Below are 22,405 nucleotides of genomic sequence, written 5' to 3'. Positions count from 1 at the left end.
ATAAACGGGCATGTTTATTGAATTATATTTAAGATTAAGACACTTTTTTCTTGATTTTAAAATGTTAATGGATATTTTTCTCATTATGCATACATTAATTAATTTTAAATATATTTTTCTCAGGTTAAAAGATAACTCATCTACACACGTACCTAAGTCACTTAGATGCGAGAAATACACCTATACGCGGACAAATGATAAATTATCACGCAATTCTTTGAAAAACGAAAAGAAATAACATCTTATGTAAAATTTGGATAAACTAGCGTAGAAAGAGACAGGTAACCGCGCTACAAAAAAAGGCAATCCGTTTGACCGGAAGAAGAAGAGGCGCATTGCATGCTGGGAACGATTTCACATACCGAAAACATCATGGCTTCTACGATCACGTTTTTCGTGTGTTTCCTGCACCTTTTGATAATTTCTATCTTTTCTACTGTTTTAGGAGAATGGAATACGAAAGACTATTTAAAAAGAGAACACAGTCTTGTCAAGCCTTATCAAAGTAAGTTTTTTTTTTTTAATTTTTAACATTTTTTTAGTAATAAAAAGAAAATACAACCGATAAATCATCGGCTTTCTCTAATTTTTTCATTCCTTTCGTTTATAACATTTTTTTAAATCTTTTTTAGTTTCTATTTATGTCCTGCTTTTTGTTTATATTAGATTTTTACGTTTTAAAAATTAAAAGAATTAGGATATCTGATAGATTTTTATATCCGGTTATATCTTTATTAAATCTATGCAGTTAGGCCCCGGAATTTTAATATTTATATTAAAAAAAAAAAAAAAAAAAAAAGTTATGAAGCGTGCGAACAAAAATTTCTCAACCACAATCGATTTGTAGTTTTGAAATTATATTGTAACAAATATTGGTGCTTATGCAGAAAAGGTACCGTGCTTAATTTTTTGTTTTGCTATTTTCAAGTTAAATTCAATTTGTGGTATCTTTTAATTTGTTACAAAACGCTATTTCAGTACGGTAACTTCTCCGCATCCAAATATTCATAAATATTTAATCGATTGTAATAAAAAATTTTTTTTGGTATTATTATACAAACACCGTGACAGCGTTAGGGTTAGGGGTTAGGGTTAATTCGCTGTCACGGTGTTTGTATAAATTTACCATTTTTTTAAATTGGCTTCTGCAGTTTACGAACCATGCTATTTTTAGGTAAGATTTTCGGGTTAAATTCAATTTTTACGATATCTTAAATTGTTTGATAAAACTTATTAAAAGGTAAAGTCGGCCCTCCCCATGTTAAGAATGGATTTCCTTATTCAGTACGAATCGTAAAATACACAAGTTTTTTTTTTTTTTTTTTTTTTTTTTTTTTTTTTTAATGAACTGCCAAGTTCTTAAAGAAATAATTTATGGAAATCTTACAATATTTTTAACACGAATCGAATAGCCGTATAAGACTGACATCTTTTTGGGACGCTGAAATCGTAACGTCTTAGACCCTTTCTTTACTTATTTTATGTTTCTGTCTTTAATTAAATTATATTTTAGTGTATAACTGTCCTTTTACCCGCTAGTCTAACTATTTAAAAGTATGTGTGCTTCCCCACGAGAGCAAAATAGGAAACCAGATCCCCCAAAAGGGGCACTCTCCCTTGATTGACTAAGATTTTTAGTCACTGAAGGGAGAGTGCTCATTTTTGGGGATCTGGTTTCCTATTTTGCTCTCGTGGGGAAGCAAACATAAGAACAAATTAAGTCCCGAATGCCAGATACCTAGTCTAAACTCTTTAAAAAAGAAAAATGTCTCATTGGGCTTTTCCACTTAAGAGGGGAAACTCAACCACTTTACGCCCATGTTTTTTTTTTTTTTTTTTTTTTTTTTTCTCACCACCTTTTAACAAAGCATTTTATAACTTTATATGGCGGACCTGAACGAGAACCCACCCACCCTATATAATTTTTATAGTATGTTTTAGTATGTAGTATAGTTTTCGAGATTGGAGGTGTTTATTCCGAAAGCCGTTTTTAACATGGGGAGGTTGTATTTTTTTTATCGGAATTTAACCCCCCCCCCCAAAAAAAAAGGGGGGAGGGTAAAAATTCAAATATTTCAGATGAGGAGGGGGGGGGGATTCTAGCGATGTAGACATTAAGTTAACAAACCTACCTGGATAAGTTTTTATTCGGTATTTGTAGTTTAATAAAAAATATCGAAAAGCGTTATATTGTATGTTTTGTAGTTTTGGACTGAAGTTCGCCGAAAAAAAAAATTCACTTAATTTGGAATATTTTTTGTTAACAGCGGAAAAACACGTTTTTATGACAGCGCGCTGGAGGCAGCCATGTTTGGATGTTTTTTAGAACACGGCATGGGGAGATAACTCAGTCTACATCGCTAGCATCCCCCCCTCCTCATCTGAAATACTAGCTTTTCTTCCTAAAAATCGATTTTTTTTTTCGCTGTAAAAAAAAAAAAAAAAAAAAAAAAAAAAGTTGATCAAATTAAGTGATTTTTTTTTTTTCTCGGAGAACTTCATTCCATAACAGATACGTCCAATATAACTTTTTTCGATATTTTCATTTTTTAATGTCTTGATTAAATTTACAAGTAGGTGTATCAGAATTTTTGGAATTTTTTGACACCCCCTAACACAAAACTGCAAATAAAATATAAAAAAAACTCGTAATTTCTCCTTTTTAAAATGGGTTTATTTTCTTTATGAAATATACTTCCAAAATAAACTATTAAAGTTGTTAAAATAGAAATATTACTTTTTAAAAAAAGTGTTTACAAAGTGCCTGCGCGCGTTCATGCAGGTTTTTTTTTTTACTTTATGAAATCAATTGAATTTTACGAGTTATTTTTCAATTTTTAAACTTCAAAAAATCTATCAATTTTCTATTGGTTCAATTTTTACGATATTTTCAGGGTCAATGTGAAATTTTATATTTTCAATAAATCGAACATATTCTAGACAAGCGTTTTTTTTTTTTTTTTTTTAATTCCCCCTTCCCATTTTGAAATGTCTATTAAAGTGAAAATAATTTTCTCACCTCAAATTTATATATCACAAATTGAAGATAAAAGATCAAATAAAATAAACTAATTTAAAACAAAAAGTTATTTGCAAATTTACCTGTAGAGTCCAAAGTTTAAAACTATTTTTTTTTTTTTTTTTTTTTAATGAAACCTTATAATCTTGTTATATTCAGAAAATTTTGTAGAATAGTTATTGGGTGGATTTGTTTTAATCAGTATTTTTTATTTTTCCAGTTTTGAGCCATTATTTTCGTTTGTTGGTGTCTCTGCTAAATTTCGTTTAACCACCAAATTAAAATAAATTAAGCCGAGTGATAAAATGTTTAATTTTATTAAATCTTTGGGTACTTGTGCACTTTTGCTACTGTGTTGAAATAGTTATTTTAAAAGCCATTCTTAACATGGGGAGGGTGTTTTGTAACTATTCTGTGCTTTCACCTAACAATTTAAAAATATGAAACTTGATTTTAACCTGAAACTAAAAATAGCGTGGTAGAGAAAGTGCATAAGCACCGATTTTTGTACTCTTGCAGAATAGTGTTGAAAAAAACATTCAGATACCCATTCTCTACGTGGGAGGCGGGGGGGGGGTGAGTCTTTTAAAACCTATTCTAATACTTCTACCTTACAATTCAATAAACAATCATAAAAATTTAATTACACCAATTTTCGGAGAAATTCTTTGAAAAACTAAGATTTTTAAATAATCTCCCCATTGTTCTGGGTGGAATTTTTCCAAAATTAAAAATTTTCGTCCAACCTAAAATTCACAAGTGCCAAAAAACGACACCATTTTATTGTTGGCTTACTGTTTTGCTTTTACCAATAAGTTACATGAAACTTTGATAATTCTTTAAATTATCTCCCTTTTTAAAATGTTTAGAAAATGAAAGGTATAGAAAGAATAGTCAAATTCATTGATTATTTAAAGACCCCCCCCCCCCTTAATTGATTTGCATGCATGTATAAGAAAACTAGGGGATGCATTTGAACATGTGTGCGACGGCATACTAATCTCTGCCTATTTCTCAGTATCTCTTGAAGGAACCCGCAGAATCCTGGTTGGGAATCTCTATTCTAGATGAATGTCTAAAGGAGTTTATAAAAAAATCTGTTCCAGGTTTCTGGTTGAAGATTCAGTCCTTGCTATTAACGCTTGGCATTCGGGACAAGATCAAAGTGTAGTAGCTGTTCTTCAGATGCTGAACTTCAATTTCTTGTTCTTTGTCAGTGGAGGAGAAATCCTTCACGACAGACAATTTTTATTTTTTGTTCCTTTTCTCCACATTAAAAAACAACCCTGGTGTCTAACTCTGTCCCGTGGGGAGGCATTGTAAATAGGAACATTAATACATATACTCGGTCATAGCTGACAGAATGAGGACGATCTACTCCATGAATGAAATAAAGAAATTCCATCCAAGTGACACTGTTTGATTTGCCAGAGGTTACCTCAGCCAAAATTTAGTGAATATAAAAGAACATGAAATTTCCAAATTTAAATAATTTTTTTATAAAATTCCTTCATTTCATGAAAGAAATAAAAATATTTTTATGCTTGTCGCTAAATTTACACAAATGAAATATTGCAGTTCCAAATGAATTAACAGTAAAACACTTGGTATACCTGCATATCACGCAGAAATAAGTATCTACACCAAAAATTAGGAAATGTTGAGTAGAATTTTAATTAAAAATAAAAATCAATTTTATCATTTTTCCGATCTGTCATTAAGGATGCCAATGCATATAAAACAGGCAAGATAAGTTGTTTCATCAAGTAATTAATCAATGCAGACTTTAAAAAAGTATAAAACTCATTTTATATAAAATTTTAATCAATAACGTTTCCTGCTTTTTAAGTGTAGATAACGATTTTTACTTGCTACATATGTCTTCATTTTTAGAATAGTTCTAGACAAGACAATTGCTGAATTTATTGAAATTTTGATCAGGATTCCAAAACAAGCATATTAAAGCAAAACAAAGTAAAACAAAAATTTGGAAATTGTTGTGTAAATTTTTTTTCCTTGGGTGGGGGAGCATTCAGGTCTATTAAGAGAAATTCAATGAATAACTTTAAATTAAGCGATTGTCTTCCCTTTATCCAGAATAGAACCATTCTAAAACAAAAACAATTTGTCATGGTAGGTTTAAGTACACTTGTACCCGGTTTTCCTGTTTATTTATTTAGAACTGCAATTTTCACCTGTGTATTCTTATGACCAAGAACTTTTTTGATATTACTTAGGAATTGAAAGGCATAGATTACAAGAAATGTTCATTGCCCAGGAACAAAGTGTAGTATCTGTCCTGATGCAATTTATTTCTAAATCCAGTGAATGAGGAATTCTTCTAGTAGGAAAAATGTTAATTTTTATTCGATAAATTTCTCTTCATTACTTGTTTGGCCAATGATTTCTTGAAACCGCTTTTTAGTTGTGGTGAAACCCTCAAAGTGATCTCAAATGTAGTCTCAGGCCTTCGTCATTACATGGAGGACCATGTAAAGCCCTCTAGAGCTTTTGTGATCTTAGCATCTTTAGGTCATCCTTTCTGTTGCAGTTGGATTTGTTGGAGTGGATAGCATATACTGGTGATGTGTAGTCAACAAAATTCTGGAAATCAGGCCTGTTTTCCAAGTGGTTTGGTGACACTGATTCATGCTGCCACATGTATGGCCTACCTGATTGATCCGAGGTTTTATTAACCGACTGAATGTAATCTTTGGTGTTTAGTATGACTTTCTAAATAAGTGAGGGTAGCATGACACTCACTGCTTATGCTGATCATGGTTGTTATTAGAAACTGCCTGTATGACATAACGCATGTTTGGATTAGGCAGGGAATTGATATTCTGGTCTTGCCAGAATTTTTTTTTTTTTTTTTTCTGATAAAAACCTACCTGACTTCACACATTGACCCCCCGCCCCAAGAAAAAAAAACAAAGAAAATCATTTCTTAAAGTTCTCAAAATATTTATCGACTACTGCTAGTTTCTTTTAATTAAACTGGAGTAAAAAGGTTCAAACTAAATCTATCTGTGAAAGTGTCTGTGGGCATTTCCCTATGCAATAACGCTGTCAATTTTCAGTCTAGACCCGAAATTTGATATACAGGCTACTGAGATTTGGGAAAATCTTTGTAATCCATTTTCGGCCAGAAATTTGTCTGTTAAAGGATCAAAGTTCAACGATTTGACCTTTGAGAACTCTACCAAACTCCTCTGCCAATTTTTGGTCTAAACACTTGAAATTTTAGATATAGGTTCCTTGGACATGGATCTAACTTAGTAACTTGATTTGAGCCCAAAACAAATGTTAAGGGGTCATAATAGGGGTAAAAGTTAAAAATTTGACCTCTGCGGTCTCTACCAAATTACTTGGACAATTTCTGGTCATTTTATTAATTTTTATATTTGCAAGTTTGTGTAAAAGTTGCTTTAAGAGTAAAGCAGCAGCAAAAAAAAATACATAATTAGTTGTACAATTTTAGTAAACCCCCTTACATATGATTAAAACCTGGTACAACTAATTGTCAGATTCAGCTGCTGCTGATTCAAGCAACTTTACACGTTTCTATATAACAAACAGCAGGAGCAATCAGTCGTACAATGATTGGGAATAATTTGATTTTACATATTTAGTAAAACCGGGCATCTCTCTATAATTTTGGACTAAATTGCAATTCTATCCATCTATTTGCATCTTATCTTTTCATTGTGCACTCTGAATGAAATCACAAAATATAACGTAAAGTGGCAATAGTAGTAGTGGGAGATGATGTAAGTCAAGATAAAATATAAATACTGTCTCAATGGGTCACGAGTGATATTTTCTTTTCAAAATGCTGTTAATGCTGAAGATAAAAACAAATGAAAAATAAAATCCTCTTCCAAAGCTGATTAAAATGAGAACATTATCCTCTTTACGACTCATTTTTTTTAATTCATGAAACTATTGATTACCTTAAAGTATAATTTTGCAGTAGATAATTAAAAATATTTAATACTTGTTTCAGTATAATCGAATTTTATTATTCAAATCTCAATTTTAAAACATTTTGTAAGTTGAGTCTTTGATAAAAATAAAAAAATAGAAACTCAATATTCTATTTTTTTCTTTTCAACCAATATTTTTCAATGTCTATATCTGATGAATTCCAATATTACATACAACCTGCATTTGATGCGGAAGAAACCTGTTGCATATTTTCACTCACACATACGGGTGAATGTCATAGAAAAAGAAAAAATATGTCCGCAGCTGACTTGCGGTTTTAGTATATAACTTAAAATAAAATCTGAAATAAGAATTTAAGAAACTTGAGGGAATTGTAATGTATATAGTGAAGTTTCCATTAATTTTGCAAAGGACTTAAATGATATCATTTTAAAGTTTACCATTGTTCCAAACTAATTGTCATGTGTGTGTATGTATGTGTGTATATGTATGTGTGTATATATATATATATATATATATATATATATTAGTGATAGGACGATTCTAATATTACGGATTCCAATCTATATATATAAAAGGCAAAATGTGTGACCATTTCGTGTATGTCTCGCAAAGGCTTCTTTCGCACGCGCTCGGGGGGGGGTACTATTGCTTAGAACTGTTTATATACCCCCTATATAATAATATATACGATTGGGGAATGCGTGTAGCGTATAGATTTATTTGCGACGACTTTTACAAAATTATTGCTATTTAAAAACTAACACGTTCTCGTCCAGAAATGTCCAGAAGCAATCAGCTTTGATCAATCTTGTATATCAGACAGTTACTATTCAATCTGGACATGCTTTCCCCTCCCCAACATCTGTTAGGGGAAAAAACAGTCAAATTTCGGTAAACAAACCCAAACGCTGCGTGACTTCTATTTGACCTTCTTAATTAGGTCAAATGGAAGCAACAGAGTTAACTTTTATTGCGCACGCCTGTTTTTATTCAAACCTGTCTACGTTGTATGTCGCCGTGGCCCAATGGTTAACGTCGCACTTTTTTTTTTCCACATTAATTTCCAACTCAAAGGTACAAGTTCGATCCTCATACTCACCTACCAAAACATTTTTTTTATTATTTAACCACCCCCAAGGGAGTTTTGATTTACCTCAAGACATCCGGGCATGGCCGGGTACACCCCCCCGCTAGTATATATATATATATATATATAAAAGGCAAAATGTAAGTGTGTGCACTTTTTGTGTATGTCCGGCAAAGGCTTTTTTCGGGCTGGTTCTCTGGTTGGTCGCTCATTCTTATAACTTTTGATATGCTACCGAGATATCTAAGATTTACAAAACGACTTGGCATGTATCTTTAATTTGGGAAACTTTTATGCGCAATTTTCGCCATATTTATTGGCCTATGCGTGTCTTTGGCTTTTTGGTATAAAAAAAAACGAAACTGAAGCAAACCTCAGCACTTGTGCGGCCTGTCCAGAAAAGCAATGAGCGCTTTGATCAATGTCGGTGAAAAGTCGTATCAAACAATTGCTATTCATTTGGGCTCCTTCCTCCAACAAGTTGCGGAGAGAAAAAATAAAACCAAAAAAAAACTGTCTCGCAGAAAAAGTTAACTGCAGAATTTCATTCTCCCATGGCATGATGTTTGACTTTAAAATCAAGCACCTGTTGGAACTCCTTCACTTTTTAATCACTAAATTTAACGTCTGACATTGCTTTCGTCACTGTAGCGCAGTTGTATGTTGTCAGCCTATTAGCCTCAATGCTCCGGGTTTGAGCCTACCTGCCCCCCCCCCTTTTTTTTTTCTCTTACACCTACAAAAGATTTTTTTTTTCTATTTTTAAAGTTTTAATATTGAAATCGCTTTTCTTTTTTTTTTCTTTTTTTTTTTTTTTTTAAATATTTAAACAGGGTTAAGTTTCCATTTTGTTCTGCTTTACCCCCCCCCCCAACGCTTAGGCAATGCCAGGCACCCCCACTAGTTCTTTATAAATCTATAAATATCTAACAGTAAAATTGTTTTTATTATTCTCGATTAGCGTAAAAATGTGAAATGTGCAGATAATTTCTCAAATGTAAAGACTTTTGGGATAATCTATGGATTTTAGTTTTTCCGTTTAAAACCAATATTTTATTACTACCAGCAGTGAAAGATTTTGCTTTAAACAAAATCTAATAAAGACCATCGTTTATGACATTGAAAAATAGGTACACATTTTTCCGATACTGGTTCTGATACCCTAGAAGTTCCTATTTTTTATTCCTGATTCTGATTAATCATCCCAACACTAATATATATTTCTCCAAAACTGCTGGCCTTGATGGAGGGGAGACTAAAACTTGCCGCTATGGTTTCAAATGATCTAAAAAAAAAAAAAAATTTTTTAAAATGGGAGGTATTGCTCGCATACGTGAACCAAAATCTCACATTTTCGGTTGTTCAAAACAAAACTTAAATATTCTGATAACAAAATAGCTCTAACTAAACAAGTGAGACTTAATTCCGACTATTTCTTGTTATATCTCCTCTCTTTTGGAAATAGGGTGTGATTATGAATACAAAGGTGGTACAATAATATAAGGATTATTTGATACTGGAGATACAGTATCAAATAATCCTTATATTATTGTACCACCTTTGTATTAAGAAGTTTGTCATGAAATTTGGAACTCCAGAGGAGATGTCACGTTTGATAATAGTTTGGAGTGTCCAAAATACTTTTGACCATTTTTTTTTTTTTTTTTAATATGAGTATTGAAAATTTCTTCAGACACCAATAAATAAAATCTTTCTACTGTTTTTATCCATTAAAAGTATAATTGTACGTTTTCTCTTGTGGTAGCTAGCAATTTATAATAATACCGGGATGGGGGATCGTTTCTATTGATTTTAGTTGGAAAAATGTTTTGTAGGATTAGTAGCATCAGCAGCAGCGATAACTTTTTTTTTTTATAATTGAAAATATGAAAAAATGTTCTTGCATGTTCTTGCATATTAAAGTGTTTTGCTTGCACAACCGAAAATGATTTTGGTTCATGAGTGGTACCCCTCCCTCATTTTTTTTTTTTTCAGCCGATTATCAAATAGACCAGATTTCATTAAATTCTATTTTTTAAATAATTTTCTACCTTATCAATTTTCATAATTTCTTTTGGATATATTCATCTTAAAAATACGAGGAATACATAGATACCATTGTTTTCATGCGAAATTCAGTTTCATGATTTCCGAAAATCTCGTCCCAGTTCTGTAGAATGGCCCAGATATTTTGTAATTCATATGCAAAACTAGGAAAACAAATGACTATGATTGAAATATTGATAAAGGTGAAGTATCTTTCCACCCACAAAAATCCTTTAAAATTACCACTATTATAGGTTTTCGAGGTTGCTGAAAATGTTTAACCGTAGTTTCCAAGATATGAAGAAATTAGTTTCAAAAAGTGGGGATCACTTTATAGTCACATTTGGGGAGGTGTATTGAGTAATTGTGGCCTGGTAGACCAAGACAAAATCTACCTTTAAAAAAAACTTGTTTTCTATAGATTTTCAGGTGTGCTGAAAACGAATATCGCATTTGAATTTTCTGCAAATGTTGTTCTGGTTATTAAGCAATGTAATTCTTTATAAGTTATGGCCATTGTTATATGTGCAGGTGCATATATTTTTGCTCAATTCCTGGAAAAATATTTATTTACAGAAAGTTTAAATGCAATATTCGTTTTCAGCACACCTGAAAATCTATGTAAAACAAGTTTTTTAAGGTAGGTTTTGTGTTGGTCTGCCGGGCCACAATAAACACACCCTTAAAAAAAATACCAGTTCTCCCCCCCCCTCCAATGGGTGTTCATTTTACATTAAATTGATATGAAGTGATTCCCACTTTTGAAACTTTTTTTTTCATATCCTAGAAACTACTTGTTTCTTGGAATTTTAAATGTTATTTTCGTTTTCAGCACCCTCAAAAATCTGTAATGGTTGCAATTTCAAAGGATTTTTTTTGGGGGGGGGGTGAAAAGCTACTGCATCTTTATCGAAATCTGTTGTGGCTGTAAAAAAAAAAAAAAAAAAAAAAAAAAGTGCCAAAAATAGGCTATAGACAATCCCCTTAATGTGTGACCTTAAGGGCAAATGTTACATAGTCCACTACACAATTCAGATCATTACCTTTTCAATTAACTTTTCTTTGTTAAATTCTGATCAATAGTCACAGATTCGGAGCTTGTATCAACTTTTTTGGCAATTTTATATATATATATATCTCATCACTAGCAAAAGGGTTCAAAAAACTGTCTACAGAAAATGGACTCTGATTTATGAAAGTATGATAGGTTGTGAAAAAGAAGGGTTGTAAATTTGGGTTGAATTTGGAGGTATCAAAACCAAAGCAAAATATGATGAAAGTAAAAATAAAATAGATAAACCCCATGATTTATTATACCATACCTGTTCACACTGAAACACTTATCACAATATTCTGTGGATCTATATTAAAAAACCTTGTTAAACTTTCAAGTCCTCAAAATACCATTTTATTTGGAAATGAATATACTTTCGTATGAATTATTTATAATGTACATTATATATTTTTATAGTTTTAAGTAAATAAATTGATAATGTTAACCTCATAAAACAGCGTTTCTGGTGAAATTTTGTAAAGACCCCGCCCAGCCCCGCCTCCCGATATGTAAATTCTTGTACCACATTTGTATTAAATTTGTCATAAAATTTGGAACCAGAGGAGATGTCACGTTTGATAGTTTGGAGTGTCCAAAATACTTTGGACCATTTCTTTTTCTTTTAACACAAAAAAAAAAAGAACTTCAATATGATGAGTATTGAAAATTTCTTTGGACACCAATAAATAAAATCTTTTTACTGTTTTTATCCATTAAAAGTATAATTGTACGTTTTCTCTTGTAGCTAGCAATTTAAAATAATACCTCCATTCTATGGAGGTCAGGTGCGAATGAACACCCCATAATTTTATTATACCATATTTCTTCAAACTGAAACATAATTATCAAAGTATACTTACGCAGATAGATATGAAGTCTTTTGTGCCTATTTCCATTCTATGGAGACCAGGCACGAACGCAGACCCCACAATTTTATACCATCCCTATTTAAGTTAAAACATTTATCAAAGTATTATGTACATCTATATCAAAAACACTTGTCAACGTTTAATTTTTAAATTTTTTATTTCCATACTTTGTGGACCAAGCGCAAACGCAGACCCCACAATTTTAATGGACCACTGTTCTGCCAGATCAAACATACCCATTCCTGTGTCTTGATACATCTATCATATGTAATCAGTTTAAAATAGTCAACCATATAGGAGCCTGTTCGTGACCAGACACACACACACATACACACAGACATTCAGCTTTATATTATATATATATATATATATATATATATATATATATATATGGGTATATCTGGTTCTATGAAATGAAACTATATGAAAAATTGCAGACTTTTCCAAAGATGGGTAAAATTTTTATGACAACTTGTAAAACAAAACACAAAAAAAAACTATTTTCAAACAATAAAATATGCCCAAATTTGCCTACATTTGTAAATATCGTGTCATGGCAGGCTAGCTTCTGTTTTGCTGCTTTAGGATTAATTTTACTTAGGGTTTTTCTTTGCTTGGTTGTCTCTGTGGCCTTGCCAAGCAACTAATAAATAAAAGATGAGGAATAAGTTAACTTTATCATCAGAAAAAGAAACCGCTTTTATATCATGGCATTGTGAAGCTAAATGCTTCTCATCAGAAGAGAAGGGTTTGAATTATACAATGTAAATTAAGATTAGGTATAAAGTATGAGTAAATACCCCTTTTAAGAATGAAAAATATTAGCAATATAACTAAGAGGAAAGAGTATATGTGAAAAGGAAGGATATATATATATATATATATTATAAAGCTAGAAAATATTACATCAACGTAATAAGGGAAGCAAGAGTTAAGAGGTTGAAAGTAAACCTCATGTCCACTTTCTTAATATAAACTTATAAAACTTATTAGATAAACCTGACATTGAAGAAAACTGGCACTTGAATACTAAAATGTTTTATTGTATTTCAAATGAAGACTTTTTTTTTACATAGCAAATGCAAGGAATGTTTTCTGTAAATATTCATGGCAAAAAATAAACATTACTTATAATTGTTTTAAAAGTAAATATAAACATAGATCAACAAATTTTCTCTCACTCAGACTTGGACATTCCTTTTAAATCTATTTTATTCTTTGAACTTTAAATCTGTTTACAGAATTGACTCAAAACTGATTAAATTTCAAGATAATATAAACAGTTGTCAAATGTGTTACTTTCATGCTTCAAATCAAGATTTATCTCCCCCCCACCACCATCATCCAACAACAACAACACATTAGGCAAAGTTCTTGTTTATACAAAGTTAGGTTCATAAATTCTGAAAGCTTCATTGCCAGGAGAAGCTTTTAACAATGGCTATTGTCAAGAACAAAGTTTCTAAACTGTCTGGTGGTGGTGGGTGGGGGGGCATGGCAGATTTTCAAAGGTCACTAGGCCAATTTAAAAAAAAAATGTTATGGAGGTAGGGGACAATATGGAGCATTTTATAATTTAGTATTAACTTTATTATATAAAGACCGTTTTATTGTGATTTTTTTTTTCTTGTGATTTACTTTAACCAAGTGATTTTGAATTCTAAGTTTGTTTTTTTTTTTGTTTTTTTTCTCTCTAACTTGAAATTTTACTTTTTATTTGTTCCGATTTTATATTTTCCTTGTTTTTTGTCATCTGTTTGTTGCATCTTTCTTTTAGGTAATATCAAATGAGTTTTGCACCAGTTTTTACAGGATTTTGATTCTAGAAAATGTCTAGGTCTTGAAAAATTGAAATTATGGAATATTGCTTAATTGTCTAAAGGATGGATCTAATTCAGTGCAAACCTGATATTTTCATTTTAAGAAATGAAATGCCATTGTGATGGCAATAAAAAATATTTAATACTCCAAACAAACTGAAATTTTAAATATTAATTGATCATTTACAAATTTTCACAAAGAGGGATCTGAATTTTGTCCTTGCATTAAACTGTAGCCTACATTTGGACCTCTTATTCCTAGTAATTGTTCCAAAATTAATGTTTATTAGTTTAGGAGTGAATCTTGTGTATATAAATATAATATACACGTAACTTTACAAATCATAAGAAACAAGTTTTATGAAAGAAATCAAATATTAACATAATTCAGTTTTGATGCAAAGCATAAAAATCTTGATTTTAGTCATAACTAATAGTTCAGCCCGGTTTTGCTCGAGCCTTATGTACTGTTCATAATTGTGTGTGTTAAAATGTTTGACTCATGTCCAGGTAACTTACATCTAAAATTTTAAGTGTTTAGACCCAAAATCGGCAGACTATTTTCGTTAGAGTCTGTAAAGATAAACTCTTTCAACTTTGACCTCTTGAAACTGATTAAAAAGTTTGCATGTCTGAATACTCTTTATGTAAAATTTCAATGTTTCAATCCAAAATTAGTTGAATAGTTTGCTAGAGACCACAAAGGTCAAATCTTTTGAACTGTGATCCATTGGCAGCCGAATTTTGGCCCAAAAACTGATTAAGAAGCTTGCCCTATGTCTGAATGCACTTTATATAAAATTTCAAATGTTTAGACCAAAAATTATCTGAGTAATTTGGTAGACCGCAGAAGTCAAATTTTTAACTTTGATCCCAATTTTGACCCCTTAACATTTGTTTTGGGCTCAAATCAGATTAAAAGTTTGATCCAAGTAACCTACATCTAAAATTAAGTATTTAGACCCAAAATTGGCAGAGGAGTTTGGTAGAGTTTTTGACAGTCAAATCATTGAACTTTGACTCCTTGACAGCCAAATTTCTGGTTGAAAATAGATTAAAAAGATTTTCTTAAATCTCGATACCCCTTATGTCAAATTTGAGTCTGTAAACTGAAAATTGACAGTTTTGTAGGGAAACGCGTGCACACACACACACACACACACACACACTTTCACTTTTATGGATATATAGATTCAATCAGAAATATTTCACTAATCTGACCCTATAATCTATATATCTGAATAGGTCTTTAGGACTTTCGCTGACTTTATTTATGATAGTCGAAAAAAAGAAATCAGCTTGGGAATATCTAGGCAGGCACTAGAGTTCTAATAATATATTCTTACGTTTTAAGGCAACTATTTTAAACATTATCGATATATTTTTTATGACTCATTATCATAGCTAAATGTAGGGAGGTTTAAAACCAGATATTTTAAATTTTCCAAACAAAATAACATTGAAATATGCATCTGAAAACTTGATATCTGAAGTGCAAATGAATGTTTATCTTTTTTCTATGCACACTAAGCATAAAATGTCATAAAAGGCGAATGATTTATTAAAATTCTGATTGTTATCTTAATTTGCTTATATTTTGTCACCATGCTTGCAAGATGGTGTCACAAAGCTACAATCTTTTATGGCCTCGTCCATTTTCAAGTATCTTGAAAAGTAAATTGTTTTCTCTATTAGGACACTAAATCCTCAACTGGTGCAATTTTTATTGTCCTAACCTAACCGAAAATCCTCTACATTAAAAACTGACTTTATGGAAATGCAATAGAAATGGGATTGCTAAAGCTATGGAAATTGTTGTGAGAAGTTTAACTCGTAGTGGAAGCTTATCAGTTTTTCTTCACTTCTCACCTCATCTATCATTCTCTAATATTTGGGGAGAGGAAATGTTTAATTTTAATCTGAAAATTGACTGTTAATATAAATTCAGGCAAATGTGTATATTTGTATGAAAGAAATCAAACAGGGGGAAAGTTTTAAAGTGGTGAAAAAAATATGCATTATTTGAAAAACAGGATTTTTTTTAAATTTGTGGCTATTTCCTTCCCCAGGGTCATTTTTCATGTGGGGATAAACCAGGGGCATTCTGGAAATGGGCAAAAACAAGCCCCCCCCCTCCAGCTAAGGACAAATTAACTTGAGTGTAGCATCAGAAGATACTACACTGGATTTGTATCATTGGTTATGAATACTATGTAGTTGTGTACCTCCTTGCACATTTAAGATCATATTGAGTAGGTTAGTTGAGGCCTATTTTTGCTCAGCATTAAAAGAAAAAAAGTAAAACTTCTGAACCAGTTTATTTGTGATTAAACACTTTATTTTGATGACTAATTAGTAAAGTTATTTTTCCTTGATTAACAAAAGACGCAAACATTTACCTTTTTGTAAATATAAGTGTCCTAGAAATTCGGGCTATGTAATTAAAAACCAGAGATGGTTTGTTAGTCGGAAAAGAAATCTGACTCTAAATACGTACAAAAATTCTTAACTCTAACTCCCCACCAACAAAACTAATGGTGACATTTTGTAGCCCTTTTTTTTTTTTTTTTTTTTTTTTATTCTACTTCTGAGATGTCTCCAATAAGTTTTCAGACCTTTTTTGTACAGGCATTTAAAATTGTCATAGACTCTTGAAAATTCGCTGTCATTGCTATGCATTTTTTTTTTTTTTTTTTTTACATGGAAGTCACTACTTATCAAGGCCTGGAAGCCACTCGGGGATAAGGGTTATTGTGTGTACAGTAATCAATGGGATAGTATTGTAGTAATCGTTAGTATTGGAGATTTGATATTGTCTTCTTTAACGGGGCGGTTCATCGGGAATTTGTTTATGTTGGACTTAAAGACATCCAAGTTGTAGTCAGGTAGGAAACAGGCAGACGGAAGAGAGTTTCACTGGCATGCACTTCTAAGAAAGCTTTGTTCATGGAATCTACGTTTTGGTTTTGGCACAGTTAAAGAGTGGAGAAAATTTTTGACAGTGGTTTCAGCTAGACTGGTGTTTATCGTGAAAGATTGGCGAGGGGGGACCAGGGATTGGAGCTCATATGAGCACTTGCCATGGAAGTAACGATAAAACAAAGACAGGCTCACAACGTCTCTTTTGTGGGGGAGAGGTTGTAGGGAAGAGAAAAGGGCATCCCCCACTAGGCTACAAAATCTATTTTGTACTTTGTCAAGGCAGGATAGGCTGTTTTTTAGCAGCTCCTGCCCAGATGTGGCAGCAGTACTCCATCCTTGGACATACTTGGCTTTTATATAGATAGAGAATTGCATCAGCAGTGAGATATCTTTTGGAGCGGTAGAAGGATCCTACCATTTTTCCAGCGACCCCGGCAGCAGACTTGATGTGTTCCATTTCAGATCAGGAGTAAAGGTCAATCCTAGAAGCTTATCAAAACATGGAGCCTCCCTAGATGAGAGCCATCCATTTCAGTTGATGCCAGATGGGGATCAGAGCGTTGATGATGTAAAGATAGAAGCTTGGTTTTAGAGGTATTAAAAGTAACCAGCCACCTCTTCCCCCACTGTACCATGCGCTCAAGATCAGAGGAGAGAGAATCAGAACTTTGTCATTTACAGCCTTAGATGTGTTGCCATAGCCATGTCATCAGCATAGATGTCAACGAATGATTTAAGTATGTGTTTTGGGAGATCATTAATGTAAATCAGGAAGAGAGTTGGGCCCAGGATGGACCCCTGAGGGCTTCTGATTTCTGCCCATCAACCACTACTCTTATGAGCCTATCAGAGAGAAATGATTTAATGATTGAGAAAACATTTCCAGCTATGGTATAACTGGAAATCTTGTGAAGTAGACCCTTATGCCATACCTTATCAAAGGTCTCATGAGATGACTGACAAATTATGACTTCAGGTTTAAACAGCTCCAGCAGGAGTTGGAATACACCCTACTAAAGCCTGATTGTCACAGCTGATGAATTTCAAAAATTAAATCTGGACATGAGGATAAAATGATATGCAATTGTTTCAAACTTGAAAAAATGCCACAGAAACATGGAATGTTTAAGATTGTTTTTGGACCATCTTGCACAAATTGTGCTTCAGTTTTTGAGTGGCATGAGATTCAAGGAAGACAGGAAGTCTGACGGATAAGTGTGTGGGGAGTAAGGAAGTCGAAACACCAGAGTTGATTAGCCAAATAAAGAATTTTCTGGATCTGAACAGTGTTTCTATAGACAATAAGTGCAGTTTGATGTCAGTGTGGGAACTGTATACACAATTATTTGTGATGAACTGGAGATGTGGAAGATTTGTGCAAACTTTGTCCCAATGGTGCTTAGAAGATGAGAAAGATCAGTCTGTTTGACTAAGATGCGCATCAAGACAGTTCCTTGCTCTCCCTATTGTCCAGACCTTGCTTCTTGTGACTTTTGCTTATTCCTTAAGCTCAAAGAAAACCTTAGAGGCTGTGATGAGACAATTGAGAAGTTGAAAGAGGCTGTGATGAGACAATTGAGAAGTTGAAAGAGGCTGTGATGAGACAATTGAGAAGTTGAAAGAGGCTGTGATGAGACAATTGAGAAGTTGAAAGAGGCTGTGATGAGACAATTGAGAAGTTGAAAGAGGCTGTGATGAGGGTCATTTTCACATTTGCACAAGGATTTCCATGGGGCCTTCCAGAAGTTGTTGAAACAAGTGCATTGCAGCCGGGGGATTACTTCAAAAGTGACTACTTTCATGTTTACTATCAATAAGTGCCCATACAAAAGTCTGGAAACTTATTTAAGGCATCGTAGTTTTGATTTAATTTTAAAATTCATAAACTATTAAGATTTTCTTTAAAAAGTCTGAATAAAATAAAATACGCATCACGTACGCTTGAAAGCCAAATCACAACATAAGAAAAAAACATTTTACTTGTTAGAAATTTATAACAAATATATTTTGGCGCCAAACTCCATCCTCAGTATGTTTTCTTTTTTCTTTCTTGCCATGTTATAAAGTTGGAGAAAGACATTAATCCCGCGTTGCCAACACACAGTTCCAACATTTTAAAATACAACCGCTGAGATACAATGCACGGCTCTTTACAAACACTTTTTTTCTCAAACTTTACAACATGGCAAAAAAGAAAAAAAGAAAACAACATTCTGAGGATGGAGTTTGGCTCTGAAATATATTTATATAATAAATTTCTAATAAGTAATGTTGTGGTTTGGCTTTCAAGCGCACTTGATACATATTTTATTCAAATCCACATTTCTATAATGGAACCTGCACGCTTGACGTAAAAGTCTTTCTTGTCAGTACAGTATCAAAATATAATTTGTGTTAGTGTGCATTTACTAAATAGAACCACTGAAGACTCTTTAAACACTCACACATGATAAAATCGATGTAATACATGGTGTGATGTGAGAAATACATTGCGATATGATTGGCTTCTTCACTTACATATAACCTCGTTTAATTAGATGTGATATGTAATTGAGTGAACATATCTCATTGATATATTTTTCTCATACCTCACCACATACTATATTTTTTCAATTAACTTTATCCCAGAATCTATTTTTTAGTCTGTTTGGCTGTTTCCCCTTTTCTCTGAAGCTACTGGTCTGATTTGGATAAAATTTTGTATGGAACTTTATAAGGTACAGCCAACTAAGTATTATGGTATCCATTTGATGGACAGTTGGGATTAAGGATTTCTATTTAAGTGAACAGGCTGTTTACCTGTTAAAGTCTAGTTAAAATATTTTTTAGCACTAATATTTTATTAGTGTGTGTGTGTGTGTGTATGTATGTATATATATATATATATATATATCTTTATTTTTTTTAACCAAATTTTTTTGATTTTGTAAAAAAAATTTTATATAAATTTTAAGGAGAGCAGGAAGTGAGCCTTGTAACCCTCACTTCACTTAGGCTTTTAGTCCTTACATTCCATGGGCTATGTTTCTGACAAAGGGGGAGAATTGCTATTTTCTGGGTTGGAATCTAATCATCTAACACTTCTAAAAGGATGACACATAATCCCGATCCATCTTACCTCACCCAGTTTGGCCTTGTGCTACGTTTTTTTTTTTTTTTTTTTGTAACATCCTTTTTGTAAAACTTATTGTAATCTTTATACAGAAATATAATCTCTTAAGGTAGTAATCTATTGTGCACATTTTGAACGTTGTCTTAAACAATCTGTGCCATTACTGTATAGTTTGGAATTTTAATAAGATCTAAGCTGTCTAAAAATATTTTTGACTTTAAACATGAATCACGTTAATGAATCAAAGTAAAGCATGGTTAGTAGGACTGAGGACATGCAGAGAAAAATGATGAGGAGTTAGGATGTGTAATGCTAGTCTTAAGAACAGGCTTAGATCTAATGACCCCGCCTCCCCCCTCCCAGAAGAAGATATGCTGAACAGGATATTGGTTTGGTCATATTGAAAGAATAGTGAGTGCTTGGGTTAGATATAGGTCAGATGTGAAGGGAAGGTCAAGGGAAACTGATTCAAATGATATATTTGAGAGTAAGGGTGATAAAGATTAGTTTGGAAGTAAATTTATAAAGGCTATCCAACACCTGCCAGCATGTAAGGTGGCAATTAAACTGATGATGAAATGGTTTCTAAGTTTCATGTTATATATATATATATATATATATTGAACATTTTTCTCCCTAAGTTATTTTGTATTTACTAAACTACAAACCAGTTTAAAAACTTGAAAGTTTTTTTTTACTTATATAAAAGTTATTTCTGACTTTTAATCTTTAAAGGCAAAAATATTTTTAGTTACATATATCTCAAAGTATACATTAAATCTTACTAGCACAACTTGTAGCAGACAACATGCTTGGAATGTTTAATTTAATCTCATACCGTTCTCTTGGGCACAGCTTGTGCTGTTGGGAATATTTAAGATGTTATGCTGATTTTGAAAATGTGAATAAACTGACAAAGTAATTTTTAAAAAATTAAAACAAAAACAAACTAATCCAATGTACAAGAAACAGAAATGGAACACTTAGTTTTCTATCTATTGCATTGATAGTTTCATTAATAGATTTTCATAGTATCACATTTATGTGAAAACTAAAAGTTCCTTAAGTATTTTACTTTGCTTGGTGGGGGAGGTTGTTGCAAGGTTATTCTTTCGTTATATCTAAGAATTTTTACTGTCGGCAACACAAATTTTTCCAAAACCTCAATTTTGGTGCCTCCATTAGCCATAGATTTATGACTGCTCAATATTTGCAAGAGTTTCTTGATATTAATATTAGTAATAAATTTAATGAAAAAAATAGCCTAACATTCCAAATGAAAACCTAATTAGATTTTGAAACTCAAATGATAACTTTTCATTGAGTTCATAGCTACATACATTTAAAGACAACTGAGATTTTGAAATAATTTCTTTGAAAAATAAACTGGAGTGTATACAAAAACTTATTTTTTTTTATAATTAAATTGATGTCTAGTTTTAAAACTAAATTGTTTATCAATTACTTTTACATTTGCCATATAAAAAATGGGCACCTCCCATCTTTCAAATTAGAAAAGGTTTATACTTCATTTTTGTTTTATCTTCAGTGTTTTAGTGAGAATTTATTTTTATGCTTACACAAAATCAAATTCCTCAACTTTGCATATTGAAAAGGCCATAGAAAATAACTTGTTTTTTCTTGATTAATAATGACTTAAATTTCGTCAACATTGAAATATATCAAATACTATGAAATTTTTTTTTTTCCAGATGATCAAAATTTGACCTTTTTTTTTTTTTTTTTTTCTTGTAAAGATTAAGGCTAGATTAATGGCTGCATTGAGGGAGGGGAGTATTTTATTTATTTTTTTGCTAACCTATAAGGCTGATCTTTACAGGTAATATTTTCTTGAAGTCTTCATCCAGAAAAAGTTGCAAAGTTTCGAACTTGTAGATTTAATGAATATCTTTTCAGCAATATATACTTTATTTATTTATTTTTTTTCCTACCATTTGTGTTTTTATTTGTTTATGCTCCAAATTAGTTTTTATCAAGTTATTATTAAAAGAAACCAATTTCTCTAGATTTCTCAAATGTGCTAGGAATGCTTAAATATATTAAACATTATTGAAATGAAACTATCATTTTGCCGCTTTTTGCCATGGTGGTTTCAATGTTTAGAATAATTGCTCCTATTATTTTTCACAATGACACTGGTAACAATTTTTCACTTCTGAATTCAGTTTATTTAAATATTCTATTCATAAGTTGAACGTTAATTATCAAAAAGAAAAATTGATAAAAAAAATAAATGAAACCAAAATGAGTCAAGATTCCTAGGCAACATTGTGTAGGTACAGCTAGTCAAATTCTAATTGCTATAAATTAAAATAAACAATGTTTGTAAAAAAATTTTTTTCTCTACTTTCAGGCTCTGGCATGAATATCCCTATGTGGGATATAATTGGTTCGACAATGGTGACTAACAATTATATTAGGTTGACATCTGATCATCAAAGTAAATCTGGAGGTATTTGGAATAGTCAGGTCAGTCTGCTACATTTCGCTGACAAAATTTTCAA

General features: G+C 31.9%; 1 protein-coding gene across 1 annotated transcript in view; it reads left to right on the top strand.

Moving 5' to 3' along the window:
- Window positions 1-336: 336 nt before the first annotated feature.
- LOC145245772 (vesicular integral-membrane protein VIP36-like) overlaps window positions 337-22,405 on the top strand; it is a 45,260-nt gene continuing 23,191 nt past the window's right edge. The window contains exons 1-2 of the mRNA XM_080107380.1: window positions 337-505; window positions 22,255-22,370. Of these exons, the coding sequence (XP_079963506.1) occupies window positions 340-505; window positions 22,255-22,370 (282 nt within the window). The 5' untranslated portion in view covers window positions 337-339. The remainder of the gene's footprint in view (window positions 506-22,254; window positions 22,371-22,405) is intronic.

The sequence above is a fragment of the Euprymna scolopes genome, chromosome 23 (assembly GCF_053919585.1).
Source record: "Euprymna scolopes isolate OS-2025 chromosome 23, ASM5391958v1, whole genome shotgun sequence".
Classification (NCBI taxonomy): domain Eukaryota; kingdom Metazoa; phylum Mollusca; class Cephalopoda; order Sepiida; family Sepiolidae; genus Euprymna; species Euprymna scolopes.
Note: the sequence above shows the minus strand (reverse complement) of the source record. Positions and strands in the feature narration are given on the sequence as shown.